The following is a 20,379-nucleotide window of genomic DNA, read 5'->3' on the forward strand; positions in this document are numbered from 1 at the left end:
ACCTTTTATTTCGTGGTTACTGCTTTGTTTATAATAACTTAAGGCTCAATTTAGTATAACTTTTATAGTATAGCTGTGTCTAGCTTTACAAGTAAGATTTAAAAAAAAATTGATTGTTTGATTGTTATATGAGATTGTTAAAAATTGTAAAATTATTTTAATAGACAAGTTTTAAAGCCATGTTATGAAATTGATGAAAAAAAAATGTAAAATAAATCTTGGGCATTTTAAACAATTTAACCTTTCAAATAAGTTCTCTAATCTCTCTACTTGTAAAAGCTTAAAGTTTAAGATTTTTCTATTAGAGGTAAAATAGTTTATTTAATTCTCAAAATCTCTACTTAAAATAAAAATAAACAATTACAAAAAATAAAATAAACACTTATGATTATTTGATAAGCTATATCAAGTAAACAATAAAATCATAATTCCCAAATTTCAAACAAAGCACTAGGCTTTCAAAATAATTCCTACTATCATAGTAGGGTCAGTGGTAGTCATAGTAATAGTAATAGAAGCAGTAATAATAATAATAATAATAATTAGTAAAGGCACCATAAAAGTATTTAGGTAAAGACTTCTGATTAGGGACCCGCCAGTAACTAACCAATTTGATATGAATATAATATTATTCTCTTAAATGTAAAAGTATTTAACTTTCATGGATAAATCTGTTATTGGTCGATTGATATTAGAAATTGCATCTTATAACGAACTAATGAAAGTATTTTGTGTGTTTGGTAAAATGTGCGTTTGGTAAAATATGCATTTGATTGTGAATCTTTTTAAAATGTTATTTGTCAAAAAAGAAACAATTTTTAAGAAATACTAAGGTCATGTCTGGTTTGAAGAAAATGGAAGAGAGGAAAAGAGTAAAATGGAGAGAAAGGGAGAAGAGTAGTGAAATTATATTTTATTGTTTGGTTTGATATAACATTTGATAAGAAAATGAATTATAATTTTTTTTCTTTAGATAAATTTATCATTTACTTTAAATATTAAACTATTTATATTAGTAATAATATATATATAATAAAATGGCGGTCTAATGGCCGGCAACTTTCCGACAAAGGTCCGGTGCTTTTCCGGTAAAGTCCGCATGGAGGTCCGGCGGTGATTTGGTGACGTTCGGCGAAAGTCCGTTGACGTCTGACGATAGTCTGTCAACTTTCCGACAACGGCAGTGGTCCGGCGACTCTCCGGACCAGGTCTATTTATAATGTTAAATCAATAAAATAAAATTATAAATAATAATTATTAATGGCATTAAACAAGTTAAAAAGTTAAAGGGTAATTTGGAAACTTTAGTTTCTAACATAAGAGAAATTTAAATTCTTCATTACTTGGTGTGGAATTCAAATTCTACATTATGATGGATATTAAATTTTAATGGAAATTAAATTCTTATATATTTTGTCAAACCAAACAATAGCAATAAAAAGAAAATTTAAATTACTTTCATCTCTTCCATTCTCTCTTCTCAACCAAACACCACCTAAGGGTCTTTAAAAATAAGTAAATGTCAAATAACCAAACATTTTTTTAATTAAGCATATTATAATTCGATAGTTGATATTGTCAAGCACTCTTCAATTAATCTCAACTTCAAGATAATTTACGAGATTTTAAAAAATCACATCGCATATCGTGTTACCAACTGTAAAGTGGGTGAATTTTTTTTTTTTTTGAACGCAAGTGGGCGAAATTACCTAACAAATTAATCATATACATTTTATTTATCGAGGTTATTGTAATTTTTATTAAATTATCAAATCTTTCATTATAGTTCATATGTAATTTTTTTTACTATTGGCCTAACACTAATTTAATCATCTTTTCACCTATGTGAGTAGAGTTCAAACCAAATAATAAGTTTGTACTTATAATACTTTTTTAAATTGTATAATAAGTTTCGTTAATAGTTTAATTCAAGTATTAATTCATAATGCTCGCCAACTCTCTCTCAAGATCTGTTAAAAGTTTCGATGTATATTCATAAAACAATTAAACAAAAGAATGAATAATGTTGGGAATTTAAATATGGGGGATTGCCACTTTCCCCCTATAGTAATCAACATATACCATTTATCCCCCTATTATTTTCATAATGGCCAAAAAACCCCATGACAGCATAAGTTTACAATATTACCCTTATTTTTAGCTATTCTTTTATTTACATTTATTATAAATTAAATAAATTACATGAATAGAAACTAAATAAAAAAATTAAGTATTAAAAATAAGAAATATATGTTTTGATATGAGCAAAAAAATTAATAATAATTTTTTTCTTGTAATTATTTATTTTGTGAACATTTTCTTATAATAAACATTTTTTAATATTTTAAAATTAAATGTAAAAAGTATAGGTAAAATATTTTATTATTTATCTTATAATAAATTTTTATTTGTCATTTAAGTTTTCTTATAATAATTTTTTATCATTTTATAATAATTTTCTTATATATTTTTTATAAGAAAATTTCACAAAATAAATAAGTACAAGAAAAAAAATCTATTATTAATTTTTTTGCTCATATCAAAACATATATTTCTTGTTTTTAATGTTTAATTTTTTATTTAGTTTTTATTCACGTGATTTATTTAGTTTATACTAAATATAAATAAAAGAGTAGTTGAAAATAAGGGTAATAATGTAAACTTATGTTGTCAGGGGATTTTTGGCCATTATAAAAACAGTAAAGGGAAAAATGGTATATGTTGATTATTATAGGGGGGGAAAGTGGCAACCTCCCTTTAAATATTTAATTTTTAATTTGTAACTTAATTAATGTGGCATTCATTCATTGGAGAATACAATAATAATTTAATTAGATTATAAAATTAATCATCTAATAGATGAGCTACACATATAATTAATATCCATCATTATAAAAGAATAAATATAACCCACTTATTTACCCTTTGAGTAATCTCTATAAAATTTTTTTTATTTTGTTAGAAAATCTGAAAATATGTTTATTAAAAATAAAATTAAAACTCAAGAGTCTTTTTCAAGTCAATTATTAAATGACCATAATGTCCTCGTAATTTGGCCTTTTTAAGATTTAAGATATCATCACCGCGCCGTGGGTAATTTCCCATTTATAAATAACACGGAGTTATATTTATTAACTGACCTCCGTTCCCCTTTCATTAAACAAATTACAAATCACAAATCGTGAAATTGCCTCCTGTTCTCTCTCGTGCTCTCTCTCTCTCTCCCTCTCTCTCTCCCTCCCCCTCTCTCGTGACATGGATTAATCAATTCACTTTTACTACTCTCTCTCTCTCGCTCTCTTTCTCTCTCTAGGGTTTCGAAAGAGAACTTTCAGTTTCGATAATTGAAAGTGTCTGCAAAAGAAAAAAAGTTTTAAAATTCGTAAAAATCGTTTTAAAAGTTTTAGTTTCGCTCGTAATTACTTGATCGCGAGAATCCTCAATTTCTCGCCGGTTCAAGAGTCGGCTTCTATCTGCTGCATCGCAGTGCACTGTTGTTCATTCGACTCGGTGAGTTGGTATTCTTTTATTATTTGTTAGGTTTTGGCTCTTCGTATTTGTTTCCTTTAAAAATGATGCGTTTTGTTACTTAATTAATTAGAATTTTTTGGTTAATTAGGGTTGTAGGCGTTGATTTAGTTAAAATGATAATAGTGTTTGTGAACGCATGAGAAATCGAGACGAGTGAATTTTGAATTTTTCCTAAAATGGTTTTGGATGTTTTGTTGAAAAGTAAAGTTATTGGTCGAATCAAGAATTGTACTGAGTTTGGTCGATGGTTTTATGACTTTGTGCTTTTAATTGATGTAAATAAGTCTGTTTTTGTTGCTCACTAGGATTTAAATTGTGCTCTGGGCACAGGTGGGTACGAGTTCAAACTTTTACTGATATTGTGAAGGTAGCCTTATGGGCGTTTGAGACTTTCATGTCGGTGAATGATACTGAGTGGATGTTGAATGATTGGTGCCATGGATTTAAATGCTTCACCGTTACCTGAAGAAGATGAGGATACTTTTGAAGGACATATAGAAGAATATGCTGCACAAGAACGAATAGAATCTGGAGCTGAGATTTTGCGCAGGGTACTTCTATCTTTCTCTTTTATTTATTTATTTATTTTTTCTCTTTAATATATTATTCATTTTGTCCTCTGATATACTATACATGATAGCTAGAGGGATTTCAAACTGTCCTTTATCTTTCAGTAAATTATACAAGTTGTGTGAAACTTGCTAGATTTTGATCCCTTGCGGGTTTGGCATAATGCCTCGAATGCCAGTTCAAGTGATCTGTTTAGGGTGGTCAATATGTAGGTGATTTCTGTTATTATGTGCAAGGTTTAAGATGACCATTTGGTCTCTGTATCCATCTCTCTTCTTCTTCTTCCATTTTCCCCCCTCTTTAGGTGAGAGAAGGAAGATGACTATCTGTTATTGAGCGAAGTTATTAGTTACCATTTTTCGTTTCCGTAGTTTTCTACTCTTTTCGTTGATGTCTGTTCACGGTTAGAGATTTTGTTTGCTTGTGTCAGGAGCGTGAAGAAAGAAGAAGGCGTTTGAAAAGAGATCGACCTGATGACAGACCTGTGCATGCATATCAGCCGGCCATGCATGATCAATATTATCAAAATAAAAACTACAAGTCCTATGACAGAAATAAGCTCCCCCCTGGTACTTTTCTATTTACTGAGTCAGGTTCTACTTTATGTCATTTTTATGTTGTCTCTATCAGCAATTAATTTCTGTATCTTGTATGTCCCATTACAATAATTTGAACTCCTTTTAAAAGAGTTATCTTGATTGTTTTAAGAGTTTACTGGTTCTATTTGGCTGAGTGGTGAGATACTGCAGGGATCTTGCTCCCCTCTCACCAATTTGGGTTTGGTAAATATGTTTCATCAGAATATAAGTGGGGAAAGATATATCCCTAAAATAGAAATATAAATTTGTATTGTGCTGTAAAAGAAGTGATCTAGGTTGGTCTTGGTTGACCCTTGATTGTAAATGTCAGTAGATTGTAACACATAAAAAAAAGAAGGGGAGATTATACAGGTTTTTGTTTAGTAGGATTCAATTTGACCATCATTTTTTTACATTTTCCGGTCAGGCTACTTTATTATTTTGGAGAGTCATGAAATAAATGAGGAACTTAATACCTTATAAGACCCTTAATTGAGGGATCAAGTGACTGGTCCATGGTATTAACTTTTCCTAATATTCTTTATGGAGAGAGTGTAATTTTAATTACATATTTATATTCTTGATTTTTTCTAGGTTCAAATCATTTTGTTCTTCCCTTGTAGGTTGGTTGGACTGCCCTCCATTTGGTCAAGAAATTGGTGGTTGTATAATCCCTTCAAAGGTTCCGCTTAGTGAATTCTTCAATGATTGTATTCCTCCTGGAAAAAGATACTCGTTTAAACAAGTGATTCACCAGCTAAGAGTTTTGGGAAGAAAGGTAAATGAAGTCAATAAAAATGTGAGAAAGCTCTTTTCTGCCTTGAAACATCAGCATTTTTTTTCTCTGTGGTATGCTATAAATGCATCTAATCCTGATCGTGCACCTTTTGGCTGGACAACTGGTTTATGAGAATTATCTTCCTGTTTCTCTTTCTCCCAGCTTGGTTTGGTGATTGATTTGACAAATACAACACGTTATTACCCAACATCAGATTTGAAGAAAGAGGGCATTAAGCATGTTAAGGTGAGTATCCTTCTTTTCTCTTTATGGTGATGGAACAATTCCATATTTTGAAACTTTTTATTTGTGTTCTAGATTCAATGCAAGGGCCGAGATGCTGTACCTGATAATGCTTCTGTAAATAACTTCGTATATGAGGTTTGTTCTTTACCTTTTCTATGCTGCGTCAGTTTAGCACATTGAATTTGCTGTGTTCAGCAGGCTAAAGCTTCTTATGATGCTTTATGTAACCAATTTTTCCAGGTTACCCAGTTCCTGTCACGACAGAAACACTCAAAGAAGTATATTCTTGTTCACTGTACACATGGACATAATCGAACAGGATACATGATTGTTCACTTTCTTATGCGTTCACAGTCAATGTCTGTTGCTCAGGTTAGTTTTGTGATTGTTGTTTAGAGTTTTTCAAATAGTTTCAATTAACAAGTCGTATTAAAATCTGGTTCCTTTGATTTGGCTGGTGTGCAGGCAATAAAAAAGTTTGCTGAAGTACGCCCACCTGGAATCTACAAGAATGACTATATAGAGGCTCTGTACACTTTTTATCATGAGAAGAGGCTTGATTCGACCCCTTGTCCTTCAACTCCAGAGTGGAAAAGAGAACTTGATCTCAATGGTGAAGCTGTACCGGATGATGATGATGACGGAGTTCCAGCTGCTGCTTTGCATGTATGCATACTCTAAGAATATACTTGAGTTTAAATAATTGTCACTTCATTTTTTGGCTACAATAATAGTGTTGATGCAGATCTCTCGATATGTGTGCTTTTGTCCCTAAATACTTGAGTTTAAATAATTGTCACTGCATTTATTGGCTACAATAATAGTGTTGATGCAGATTACTTATGTGTGCTTTGTCCCTAAATGTCATTGGAATTATTTCGTATACAAGCTTTGGCTTTTACTTATGACACAATATCACTTCAAATATAGCATATTAAGTTTCCCTAAATTTAGCCACTGTACTCCTCCCTTTGAAGCTACAATCACAAAATGATGAATGTCATCACTGGTTGAAATAGTGAAGATATATAATTTGGCACAATTTAATTTTCCTATCAGATCTATGCTAACAGTGTTGTACGTGGTAGGTGTATGTGTTGTTAATATTTCTATGTTATTTGCCTTTATCGAACTTCCTTTTTCTTCCTCAATTGATGGGAATTCCATTTCTCTTCCATATTTTTTGTTTTGTTTATCACTTCTCAGTGCCGCTTGTCTTCAATGAAATAACTGTGATTGAAATTGTTTTGTGCCCCTCCCCTTGTTCCTTTTTGTGTTAATAGAGACTAAAGGGAAATCAATATAAACTATTTTGTTCTGTGCATTTATTGCACTATGGATATTATCTTGTTAATATTTTTCATGTTGTTGGGGTACTATCAGCCAATTAATCATATGGGACAAAAGGCTTGATGATTAAGTTTTCAATAAATCAATAGAAGTTAGTGCTTTTTTTTTTTTAAATTATTTTTCATGTTTGTCAAATGCTTTTAATGATATGTCTTGATTCTTATTATTTCAGGAGAATAATGAGGTAACTATGACAAATGATGATGTTTTGGGGGATGAAATACCTAATGACCAACAAGATGCCTTTCGGCACTTCTGTTACCAGACACTTAAGTTGAATTTTGGGGTAAGTTTATACTTTAAATGTGTATACCTGCTGTGATTTGTATGCGTCTTTACATTATTCAAGTGTAGAAGGTTTTAAAGAAGAAATGATTATTCAAATATGCTCCAAGAAAGGGGCATCTGTATAACACTAGAGTATTAACCAAAGAATGGATCACAACTCTTTTTATTTCTTGAAACATTATGTCTATGCTGTATGCTTGTTATGCATTTGGTAGCTATCTGATTTAACTCAAGGTTTACCTGGTTCATTTCTTGCAATCCAGGGAAGAGGGAATATGCAATTTCCAGGGTCACATCCAGTTTCTCTCAACAGGTCCAACTTCTGAATCTTGTTTACTCTAATTTTGTTGAAACTTCTTCTTCCTATTATTAATCTTTATAATTAGGTTGCACATTTTCTCTGGGACATCTAAACAGCTGTTCAGATCATTAGAATTGTTGCAGCAAGTTTTATTATCAAAAGAAGAAAAAAGAAAAAAGAAAAAAGGATAAGGAGAACTGTGGGGTGGCTGGGTTGGCAGTGAGGAGTTGGAATATAGTTGTCCTCCTTTCAGCATGCTATTCTATGGAATGTATTAAGCTTATTGGACTTTTAAGAGTGTTCAAAATCCCGTTTTTCCTGATATCATTGTCAAAAAAGGGACTGTCTTGTTCTGTTCAAGTAAAAATAGTCTGTACTAATGGAGTTCTTAATAAACTGCCTCATTTTCTGATTAGTCTCGATTTTTCAAAGTTGCCCCTAGGTCAGGGCAGGAAATAATTTATTTTATTCAATGTTAGTATTGAGGGAAAAAAGGTAAAAAGTAATGCTTAGTAGGGTAGATTCTGGCCATTTCAAAATGTACCCTCCCCTGGATAATAAAGATAGATCTTGGTAGATGATGTTGAGCAAAACTTTATGTCAGACAATATTGGAGATATCTTTCTCCAAATTTTTCCCTGTTTCTTGTGTGCATCATTTTAACAAGGAATATATGATAGGGTGGAGATTTAGAACGAATCCCGAATACACAGATATTGGCTGGATCGAACATCTGATGTAAATTCCAACTTCACTAACCTTGAGTGAAAAGTGAATATAGTATGAGTGGAATGGAGCCTTTGGATGTGTTTTTGTTGAATTGGATTTCAAGGATTTTTGTGCTTGAGATCCATAGAAGTCGAAAAAAATGTTTCCAATCCTACTCAAATGGATGCTGTTCATATAATTATGCCATCCAATCAGATTCTGGGAGCTAATTTCGTATGATGTGATAATATTTTTCTATCTTCCAAATGCAGAGTAGTTGGAAGAGCATGAGAGCTATTTTTTTTTTTTTTTTGTCTCTGTGTGTGTGTTTTTTTTGGTGACGACATAATTTAGTATTTCCATATGCAAGGGAATTGTTTGAAATTTTTGTTCTGAATAACTTTCTTGTTTTTGGTTGCAATCTCTGAATTTTAACTTTTAACTTCTAATGCATGCAGTGACAACTTACAACTATTACGGCAACGTTATTACTATGCCACGTGGAAAGCTGATGGGACTCGATACATGATGCTTATAACCATGGATGGATGTTATTTGATTGATAGGTGTTTCAATTTTCGAAGGGTCCAGATGAGGTTTCCTTGCAGAAACTCAAATGAAGTATGTAGTTGAATCTCGGCTTGCAGAAAGGTTCTTGGTATTGAAACCCAATTTTGTATAAAATTGGAATAATGACTGTTAATTTGTCATATTTGTTTTGCTTGTAGGGTTTGGGTGAGAAAACTCATCACTTCACATTGCTGGATGGGGAGATGATTATTGACAAATTGCCAGACTCACGAAGGCAGGAGAGAAGATACCTTATCTATGATATGATGGCAATTAACCAAGCATCTGTCATTGAGGTTGGATTTGGGATAAACCTGTGATAAATTATTTTATGTTCTTTAATTCATGTCATTATTATAATTATATCACTGCAGCAATTGAATTAGTTGTATTGTGACTATATGTTGGTAGTTAGATACTTTGCCATATGTCGGTCAAGCACCAATGTGTCCATAAGCCACTGACAAAAGAGTTTTACCTTGAAAAAATTTACTTTATCCATATTGGATGTTGCTTATCTAACTTTCTGTGCAACATATTTAGCATTAGTAGTCCCTATAGATGAGTTTTCCTCAACTTCTTAGGTGTTATGCCATGCATGGTCAAACCTGATCTAAAAATGTTAGATTTTGAGGTTTCTGAATATAGTTTATTTGAGAAAGCCCGAAACAGCTTCTCCCAAATACACATTGAAGTAGTCCTCTGTTAGAAAAGTTGACTTGAGCATATGAAGATTTATAATTTATGAAAAGGATGTATGATTAAAAAAGTTCCTTGTTGCTTTGATTTACATGTGTTTAATGGAAAACATTGTAGCATGCTCTTTTTGGCTGAGATATGGAGCCAATATGTGCTACTGGTGATGCTTTCAAATCAGGCAAATGAACTGGGGGAGTTCAATGAAACCGGCTTATTTTGGGGAAAAAGTGGTTTAGAAACTGCAATTATATTTTTCTTGTTCAAACTAGCTTAATAGGGTTGTTAATAATGTATATTAAATGCTGATAATATCTCATTGTGATCGCAATCTATTTACAAAATTTATTAAGAGGTTGATGGCTCCACTAACAAATCAAATATATGAGAATATGTAGGGAGGAATCAGGTTCCTAAATAATTTTACTGCTGTAATTCATATTGTTAATGACAAAAAAAACATATAGAATGTGGTTGATGTTTTTCGCTGGATTGTAAGAGGGATTAACAGTACATGCATAATAACTTACGTTTGCTTCTGGTATTCATCGACTCCTAGAGGATGTGGTAATTGTGTTCTGTGAATTCTAAAATAGCACATCAATATTTACATTTCCTTTGTATTGTACGAAAAAATTGTTTGGACTGTTATTTTACTGTTAGATTCATATGTGGATGTGTTTAAGGTGTTCCTTTTAGTAGTATTCCGTGTACTTGTCTTTATTTCTTTGGTTTGTCACAAAGATATAAATAATTAATAGTTTGTACTAACAATAAAGTCTGGTTATCAAATGTGGGCCAGCGGCCTTTCTATGAACGGTGGAAGATGCTTGAGAAAGAAGTCATTGAACCACGGAATTATGAGCGCCACAATATTTACCAGAGTAGGAACCCTTACTACAGATATGATCTGGAACCATTTAGGGTATGTATTGAGAAGCATCATTCCTCCTGCCTTTCCTTCCCCAACTGCTTTTGGTTATTGATTGTTTAAATAATTTATCAGGTTAGGAGGAAAGATTTTTGGTTGCTCTCCACTGTTAACAAGCTGTTAAAGGAGTTTATTCCAAAGCTTTCGCATGATGCTGATGGTCTTGTTTTCCAGGTAATTGAGGATCATAAACTACATTTGCAAAGTGTAATTTAACAACATTTTTTGATGGTTTTATTAGCACAATATAGGCCTCTGATTCTGCTTCTTCCACCCAAGAAATTTTTACACTGCACTGTGTTTTCCTTGTGCTGTGAAATCGATTATTTAATTGCATTTTAGTGACTATTCTTTAAAAATTTGCCACTTTTAAGTGAAGTTAAGAGAGTTTTTTTTTGGGAGGAAAAAAGTGAAGCTGAGAGTTAAATGTTAGGTTGTAAAATGTGGTTATTAGTGATTACTATGTGGCAGGGCTGGGATGATCCTTACGTTCCTCGAACACATGAAGGCCTTTTGAAGTGGAAATATGCTAGAATGAACTCGGTTGACTTTCTATTTGAGGTAATGCTATTATATTTACTTCGAGTATGAAAAACTCCTCAACATCTGATTCTAATATAGAAGGTATATGCTGACAGGTGACTGATGATGATCGACGGCTACTTTATGTATTTGAACGTGGAAAGAAGAAGCTGATGGAAGGGAGTTCAGTTGAATTTACAGGTTCATTTTCCTCACAGCTAACTAATTTTTTGAAGCAAACCCATGCCCGTCGGATTATTATTTTGGATGCCAAAATTTATGTCTTCTATATTCGGAGTCCCAGCCATGACGCCTATAATGGCATAAAGCCAAAGATGGATCCACTTGTGATGTTAAATGGAGCTCCTATTCAATTTTAACTGCATACATAAATAGTTTTATCTTTTTTTCTCCCCCTATTTCCAAATTTTTTTTTGGGGAGTATTTCTGGGTGTTATGGTGATAAATTCTATGCTTGTTGGGCTTGCTGGTGTACATTGGCCTTATCATGTTCTCGTATTGCTTAGCTGTTGCCCATGATATTATGGAATAAAGATGAATCATGATTGTATATTTGGCTGGTTATGGATATGCTTTTGCTGGATTTCTACTTCATGGTTGCCCTGCTTACTATGTGGGGTAAAGAAGTCCTGAAATGGCATTTCTCAGTTGTGCAAGTTTTGTTGGGACTTCATTCTGCTGCTATGTTTGACATGTGGCACCAGATTGGTCAGGAATTGATTTTTTGTCTATTGGATTTTCCTAGTAGAATTTTTTCAACATTTTTATTTTGTAGTACTTGCATTTGCATGCAATATGATGGCATTTTCTGCTTATGATGACGATCAGCAATCTAGAGTCCTGTCTGTCTCTGCCATGTGGCAAATATCTTCAATTGGAGGAATTCATATCCTGCAGAGGTTTAATTGCTTATCATGGAAAAATAAATAAATATATAAACAAAAGCTTGTCATTTGGCTTGGTCTGATTATCTTTCAAAATGCCAATAGTAGTTGGAGTATCCGTGTATTAAGTTGCTGTCTGTCCTGGATGTTATGAAAGTAGGTCAATTGCAGTTTGATAGTCATAGAGATTTCGTCTGTTTGTGTGGCATACAGATTGTCATCATCTTCCAAATTCTGGTAGACACAGACAATTTCAACCTTGGGATTGCAATTATATTATGTCCATTTTCATGTGTCTTTTACATCATGGTTCAGTACTTTGTTTACATGCCTATGATAATTGTTCATTCGTTATCCCTTGTTTTGAAATGGCTAAGGCTTGAAAATACTTGCAGATAGAGAACCGTCTTTTTACTCGGGAAAGATTATTGAGTGTACTTGGGATCCAGACGTACAGGTATGGAAATGTATGCGGATCAGGACTGATAAATCAACCCCGAATGATATCAATACCTACAGAAAGGTCCATCTCTTCACCTATTCTGTCATATATAACTCTATTCTTTTTTTAATTATTTAGCCTTAGTGGAATAATAAAAGGTGCTTTTTACTTGTGAAAACACAGGTGATGCGAAGCATAAGGGACAACATCACTGAGGAGGTCTTGTTGAACGAGATACAGGAGATCATTCGCCTGCCAATGTATGCTGATAGAATTCGAAATGACAGCAAAGCACACTTACATACAAGTTCAGCACGAAGGAGGTGATGGGATAAGAAGTGTTGAGTCCTGGATTACCGACATACTTTCCAGGATTACCTTAGTAGAAGAGCCCAAAGACTAAAGTGGGACTATGGAGTACCCTTTCTGATGCATGCCTGCATTTGCTATTGCAGGTTTTGGTTGGTTGAAAAAAGCTGGGGCATTTACATCGTCTACCTAGGGGTCAATGAGATATTTAGATATTTTGTAATTAGACAGTCTTTTTTTCTTTTTTTTTTTCTCATATTGTAATGTGTGCTAAGCTGGTGACTTGTATGATCCAGTGGGGTACACTTGAATAGTTATCATATCAGAATTATTTTCCTGATAGTTGTCCAAAATCAAGAGAAATAGGATTAGGATCTCAGTATGTATATTATTAGTGTTTATTTCTGCCCCTTTTATCCTATTCTAATGTAGTGACTGCTAAGTTGGTTTTAAGAGGTAGTCATATTTTTTTCTTTTAAATAAATTTCTATTATGTGGATTTGCTTTTCCTCATTTCTGTGGATATTACTCAGGTATGTATGTGTTAGCTGAAAAGACATACTAGTTGTAGCTCTTAATTCCCTTATCTATTCTTCTCCGAGCAACCGGATTTTAGGGGGAAAAAAAAGGAAGGAAACAAATTGTATTTTTGGAGAAGGCTAGTATTAGGTATTGCAAGTGTGGTTAAGTTAAAAATTTGTTGATGACTTTATGTATCGATAAATTTATCGAATCTGAATCATTAGGAAGTTGGTGACGGACAATTTGTGCGCCCGTGATAGTATCTAAAGACGTGCGCCTGGTCTGAGCATTCCCGGTTCTTCGGTATCGGAAAACATTCTTGGATCAGCTCTGAATTTTATGCTCAACTAATTAATAACGAATGGGGGATAGCATTAATCATTTTTATATTTAAACGCAAAAATTCAGTAATTGATTAAATTCTAAAATTGCATTAATTTAGTTAATTAGCCTTTTTTTTTAATTGTCTTAATAATTTTTATTATGGTATTTTTAATCGGTAACACAGAGCAAATGCTACAAAAACGCTCTTAAAAAATATTTTGCAGTCGCGACAAGATTGGATTAGTCTTGGCTTTATTCCTGTCACCGGTCGCGGGATCGAGCGCTGGTGAGTACTGAGTAGTGACGCATTACTGCTCAAAACCCTCAATAACAATTTGCAATAGAAAACAAAACCCTAATTTTCCAAGTTCCCAATTCCAACTGTCATCAATGTCGTTGAATTCCCCAATTTCAATACTTGTACATCCATCTTCTTCATATCGCCTTCACAAAGAGATCAATTAAATATATTTTTGACCAACAGATCTTCGGCGCCGTCTTTAGTCACTTCCAATTACAATAAAATCACCACATATTTCAAACCCAAATAAATTCAAATTAAAAATTTTAGTTGTTAGCAATTTTCAAGGGTAACATATGAAATCCTCAACAACGTCAGCGAACTGTGTTCTTTTAATTTGTTTTTTGCTCTTCAATTCCGCTCGTGGCGGTGACAACTCCGAGCAAAATAAATTTCGCCAGCGAGAGGCTACCGACGATCAGCTTGGTGTGCCTCAAATGTGAGTTCATAAATTTTTAATTTCTTTTTTTTTTTTTGGGATTTATTTGTGAAATTGCGAATTTATGATTTTGTTTTTGTTTTTGTATTTGTTAGAGATGAGGATGCGTTGGTGAATACGCAGTGCCCTAAAAATTTAGAGCTTAGATGGCAAACTGAAGTCAGCTCTAGCATCTACGCCACTCCTTTGATTGCTGACATCAACAGGTATTAAAATGAACTGCATCCGTAACCTAATCAGCTGATTATGGAATGATTTTGTATTGTTTTCAGTTTGGCTTTTTTTTATCCGCTAAATTTTTATTTTAGTGATGGGAAGCTTGATATAGTGGTTCCTTCGTTTTTGCACTACCTAGAGGTTCTAGAAGGTTCTGATGGCGACAAAATGCCGGGTATAATTCCTTTTTATGTTCTTTTCTGCTTGTATACGTTGCTTTTGCACCTGCAGTAAAATAAAATGTAATCCTTATAACAACCGGTTGCCGTAATGTTGTTAGGTTGGCCTGCTTTTCATCAATCATCCGTGCATTCTAGCCCTCTCTTATATGACATTGATAAAGATGGTGTTAGAGAAATCGCACTAGCTACTTATAATGGTGAAGTTCTATTTTTTAGGTAATTCTATCTTTTTGGTATGGTAATTGAGATTATTTTGTATGTTGATTAATGTGGTTCTCAGTTGCCAAGATGCTCAGACTTATACCAATTAAATTTATATTTACTGTTTAGGGTGTCGGGATACATGATGACGGATAAATTGGAGATACCTCGTAGGAAAGTTCGTAAAGATTGGTATGTGGGTTTGCATTCTGATCCAGTGGATCGCTCACATCCAGATGTCCATGACGATCTAATTGTTCAGGAGTCAGAGGCTGCTCGTATGAAATCAATGCTTGGTAAGTTACTTCTAATTGTTAAATTTGGAGTTGTTCTTGGTACTTTCTGGCACATTGTAACGTTATGTTCTTCTACTTGTTAACTAAAGCAAATTCACAATCAGCCTGAGTTTATCGTATTTCTTGATGTGTTTTTGAGATCGCTCGCTGCTTGATTGTTCCTTGCAATATAGTTTCTGGCATACTGGAAAATACTATGATATGGATCCCCACCCCCCCCCTCCTCTTTTCCCTTCAGATTTTGTATAAGTAGCGATTTGGATCTGTTTCCACCTCTTTGAGTCCTATGTTGTTAATTATGAGCTGATTTTATTTATGTAAATTATTTTTTCTGGACCTAGTGTTCTTATCTTCATAATCAGTCTTGATTTCTTCTATGGAATTTTTTACTTGAAAGAGGGTTGATTCTAACTTGGCTTATGTTGATAATTATTGTAGAAACGAAGAAGAGTACCCCTGAAACAAATGCAACAGTGACGACATCAACAGAAAGTAATCCTGCTCCAGCAACTGTATCTAATCCGGATGTAAAGAAAGTGAATGAGAGTCTGGTAAATGTATCTAATCCTAGTGAAGAAAGGAAAGTGAATGAAAGTCACACAGAAATGAACATTAAGCTTCCCATGAGTGTGGATAATTCTTCCACGACTACTGTATCAGGTGGAACTAATAGTTCAGAGAATGGAACTAACACTGGGAGACGTCTTCTGGAAGATAACAACTCAAAAGGGTCACAGGAAGGCAATGATAAAGAGGATGTTCCCGTTGCAACTGCGGAAAATGATCAAGCATTGGATGAAAATGCAGATTCATCTTTTGAGTTATTCCGTGACACTGATGAGCTGGCTGATGAGTATAATTATGACTATGATGATTATGTGGATGATGCCATGTGGGGAGATGAGGAATGGACTGAAGAACAGCATGAGAAAATAGAGGATTATGTGAATGTTGACTCTCATATATTGAGCACTCCTGTGAGTGATCTTCAGTAAATACAAGGCTGTTTTAATGTCTGAACACCTTGACAGATGAAGCTGAGATATTATTTTGGCACTGATGAAATATAGTTTTCTCATTTACACAGGTCATAGCGGACATTGATAATGATGGTGTCTCAGAAATGATTATTGCTGTTTCTTACTTCTTTGATCACGAGTAAGTTTTATTTATGGCTTTTCAAAACTTTCTATTCCAGTTTCCTGTTTTCTTAAATATTAAAATTCAGATTACAATTTGAAAGTTATCCATTTCTTGTGAACTGGAGATATACCATTGTATCTCAAATTAGAAATCAGTCATCATCATACACTCATGTTACCTTTTGCACTTAAGTTTGCTAGCTCAAAGGATTCCTGGTGCTTTATATGAACCGATCTGAAATTTTAGACACCTTATGAGTTGGCAGGTACTATGACAACCCGGAGCATTTGAAGGAGCTGGGTGGTATTGATATAGGGAAATATGTTGCTGGTGCCATTGTTGTTTTCAATCTTGATACAAAGCAAGTTAAGTGGACTACAGATCTAGATTTAAGTACAGATAATGCAAGTTTCCGTGCATATATATATTCTTCTCCAACTGTCGTGGATTTGGATGGTGATGGCAATCTTGACATACTTGTTGGGACCTCTTTTGGGTTGTTTTATGTCTTGGATCATCATGGTAATGTCCTAAGATTGGTTATTATTGTTTATTTTTTCTGAAAATGTCTGTTTGGAACATATTTTAATATATTTTTCCTACCTGGGCACGTCGGTAACTAATTTGAATTGTACCATAATCTAGTAAGTGTGGAAATTGCTAAAACCTTTGAAACTGTAGGAATTGACGGTGACAACTTTCAAGATGACATCCAGTTTGGATATTGATCCCTGTTCTCATCCTTTCCCTAAAGGATATTAGTTTGATGTTAAATGCCTTTGCATATGTGTAATATCTCGCAAAGAAGTTAAGTCATTGCCAGCACATTGTACACTTTCTTCAAGGGTGACTGTGAGTGGTGACTTTAAATGATTACACTTTACTCTATTTGGGACCTCTATTTCATATTGTAGAGACATTTCTGGTTTCTCACTAAAATATTATGCTTGTGTATTTGTCAATTTCCTTTGAGTTTCAATGTCTGGTCAATCTTTTGTTCAATTGATTTGCACAAAATTTAAGAGGATCAATCAAAACGGCTATCATGACATATCTAAAAATTATGCTTTGAAGGTCTTTTAAAGAAAAAACAGCTACAATGATGGGGGATCTAATGATGCATGTTTTCATTAATTAAAGGTGTTTATGCCAGGATCAAAGTTTTAATTTTTTTCGTTCTTGTTCGAACTAATTTTTAATGTATCAGCAACTTAGTGTCAATATCAGTTAGTATCTGAGAAATTAATTGTTTCTTTATTGCTAGGCAAAATTAGAGAAAAGTTTCCTCTGGAACTGGCAGAAATTCAAGGTGCTGTAGTTGCAGCTGATATCAATGATGATGGAAAAATTGAACTAGTGACCACTGACACACATGGAAATGTTGCTGCATGGACTGCAGAAGGAAAGGGAATATGGGAGCAGCATCTGAAGAGTCTTGTTACACAGGTTTGTTGCTGTGTCAATCACCTTACGGTGGAATGATTTATATTAAAAGCCAAATTGTTACCACTAGTGCATGGGGCAGATTCTTGTTTGTGTGCCTCAATTTTACTGAGATCTAATGATTTTTTCCAAGTACCAACTGTAATTGTCTACTTAAGACTATATTGATGCGAATATGGCATAATGGCTTGTGGACTATTCCTGTAGAAAATGTACCTTATGTACATGTCTGCCAAAGAATTTGTGTAGGTGTTTAATACAGCGTTTTATAGCTTAAAAATGATAACTGTTTATGAAGCTGTTTTAGGCTTTTGTCTTTGCATAAGATTAAGAAATTATTACAATGGCAAAGAGAGTAGCATTCAGTAAACGGAATAGTTACATTGATAAAGAGAATAGCATAACTAAACACTGTCAATATTGAAGTTTGTATTCTTTGTATTGAAATGTTTCGGTGCTTATTTTTTAAAATTAGTTTTGTAATTGTCTGAAAATGACGGTTTTAATCCTCTTTGACTATATCATTAGTTGTTATCAGAAAGTGGGAACTGTTGATTTTTTTAAAAAAAAAGCATTTCTTACTCCCAAAATAACAACAAATACAAGTGTCTTTTTTGCCCTTAAAAAATTGCTGGACCAGTGTTATCATTCACTATTGTATAAGATTGTATTAGTTGGTCGTACGGCTAAATAAGTGATTTTTTTTTACTGTTTATTTATCTGGTGACTCGGTAGAAATATGATTCTGCATGGTCATTTCCTTTGAGGGACACTTGAGTTATGATTGTTACTCTCATCTTGGAAAGCTGTAAAATTGTGTAAAGATACAGTTATCTGACACATCTTGTTATCAGGGTCCCTCAATAGGTGATGTTGATGGGGATGGCCATACTGATGTTGTGGTTCCAACACTATCGGGGAACATTTACGTTCTTAGTGGCAAGGATGGCAGTAAAGTCCGTCCTTATCCTTATAGAACTCATGGAAGGGTGATGAATCAAGTTCTTCTTGTTGATTTAACTAAACGCGGGGAGAAAAGCAAGGGACTCACAATTGTTACAACATCTTTTGATGGCTATTTGTACCTTATAGATGGCCCAACATCATGTGCTGATGTAGTCGACATTGGCGAAACTTCGTAAGTATTATCTTGTTCAGTGCCATAAATCTTTTATCCCCCAGCCTCCAAACACATCTACTCTCTTCTTCTTCCAAAATTTGACTTAAATGTGAGTCTCCTCATGACAGATATAGCATGGTCTTAGCTGACAATGTTGACGGTGGAGATGATCTTGATCTTATTGTTACCACAATGAACGGCAATGTTTTTTGCTTCTCAACTCCTGCTCCACACCATCCCCTCAAGGCAGGATAAATTTGAACCTTGGTTTGTAGAATATTCATTATAGATTTATCGAGCAATCTATATATTATTTGCATGTTATTGTTTCCAGGCATGGAGATCAATTAACCAAGGAAGAAACAATGTTGCAATCCGTTACAACCGTGCAGGAATCTATGTCACACATCCATCAAGAGCTTTCCGTGATGAGGAAGGCAGAAACTTCTGGGTGGAGATTGAGATTGTAGATGAATATAGATTCCCATCTGGGTCCCAAGCTCCATATAATGTCACTGTAAGTTGCTTTTAGAGTTTTAGTCCATCAAACTGTTGTTTCCCACAGCTATTCAGATCCCAAGTCCAGATTTCAATCTCCTGAAAGCAATTTTAATATTTTGTTCAAACTTGCAGACAACATTGTTGGTCCCCGGCAATTACCAAGGTGAGAGGAGGATTAAGCAAAGCCAAATCTTTGCACGTCGTGGAAAATATAGAATCAAATTGCCGACAGTCGGGGTAAGGACGACAGGGACTGTTTTGGTGGAGATGGTTGACAAGAACGGACTTTATTTCTCAGACGAATTCTCGCTTACATTCCATATGTATTACTATAAACTACTAAAGTGGCTCCTAGTCCTCCCGATGCTCGGGATGTTTGGTGTGCTTGTCATCCTTCGTCCACAGGAAGCCATGCCTTTGCCATCATTTTCACGGAACACAGACCTGTGATGAGATCATCCTGTATTAGACCTGACATGCCAATGCTGTCAAGACCTGAACCGATATTTCCACCTTAATGAAGGTTAGATTGAGGTACCAACGGATTGAAAATCAGATCCTCTAGTGACATTTTCTCCGGAAAAGCAATCGTGTGATAGACTGTCTAGGAAGCACTGGCTCAATAGGATTGATTTTTGGACCAAGAAAGTCGGGACTTGTAACATAGATAAATTTGAGTCCTCTAAATTCATTTCATAGTTTCAGTGATTGTCAAAAGAGGAAATATATATTTTTGTCAATTATTAGAAAGCCGTTAAACATGTCTCCCACAGGGCCAATACTTTTACAAACTTTGCTTTTCCAGTGTCTTTTTCTCTCTACGCAATATTTATTGGTAATGATACTTGCAGCTTTTCTCAGAAACTGTAACTGATTTTCATCTTTCTTTCTTGGTTGTTCGGAGTTATTGCTAGAAACGAACCTTTTATTATGAGAACCCTTAAACCCTTTGTAATTGTGATTGGA

The 20,379-nt window shown here is 34.0% G+C and overlaps 2 protein-coding genes across 5 annotated transcripts; both read left to right on the forward strand.

Moving 5' to 3' along the window:
* Window positions 1-3,156: 3,156 nt before the first annotated feature.
* On the forward strand, window positions 3,157-13,161 carry LOC18039671 (mRNA-capping enzyme). Of its 4 annotated transcripts, none has more exons than XM_024181577.1 (18): window positions 3,157-3,510; window positions 3,837-4,082; window positions 4,532-4,670; window positions 5,303-5,478; window positions 5,620-5,703; window positions 5,776-5,838; window positions 5,944-6,075; window positions 6,169-6,369; window positions 7,226-7,339; window positions 7,605-7,654; window positions 8,809-8,971; window positions 9,079-9,216; window positions 10,419-10,541; window positions 10,623-10,721; window positions 11,019-11,108; window positions 11,186-11,270; window positions 12,370-12,497; window positions 12,600-13,161. In XM_024181577.1, the coding sequence occupies exons 2-18, from the start codon at window positions 3,957-3,959 to the stop codon at window positions 12,741-12,743; spliced, it is 2,055 nt and encodes a 684-aa protein (XP_024037345.1). In that variant the 5' UTR covers window positions 3,157-3,510; window positions 3,837-3,956; the 3' UTR covers window positions 12,744-13,161. The 4 variants fall into 4 exon arrangements, with proteins under 4 accessions (XP_024037345.1, XP_024037344.1, XP_024037347.1 ...); XM_024181576.1 differs by having other exon boundaries at window positions 3,862-4,082; XM_024181579.1 differs by having other exon boundaries at window positions 3,862-4,082; window positions 7,226-7,237.
* A 617-nt stretch (window positions 13,162-13,778) lies between these two features.
* Window positions 13,779-20,358, forward strand: LOC18039926 (protein DEFECTIVE IN EXINE FORMATION 1). Its single transcript, XM_006429226.2, has 13 exons — window positions 13,779-14,311; window positions 14,407-14,517; window positions 14,620-14,702; window positions 14,808-14,925; window positions 15,040-15,206; window positions 15,645-16,183; window positions 16,294-16,364; window positions 16,615-16,871; window positions 17,614-17,795; window positions 18,647-18,930; window positions 19,041-19,158; window positions 19,247-19,429; window positions 19,546-20,358. Exons 1-13 carry the CDS (start codon window positions 14,169-14,171, stop codon window positions 19,861-19,863), a joined length of 2,574 nt encoding a protein of 857 aa, XP_006429289.1. The 5' UTR covers window positions 13,779-14,168; the 3' UTR covers window positions 19,864-20,358.
* The last annotated feature ends 21 nt before the right edge of the window (window positions 20,359-20,379 follow it).

This window comes from Citrus clementina, unplaced genomic scaffold (assembly GCF_000493195.1).
Source record: "Citrus clementina cultivar Clemenules unplaced genomic scaffold, Citrus_clementina_v1.0 scaffold_6, whole genome shotgun sequence".
Taxonomy (NCBI): domain Eukaryota; kingdom Viridiplantae; phylum Streptophyta; class Magnoliopsida; order Sapindales; family Rutaceae; genus Citrus; species Citrus x clementina.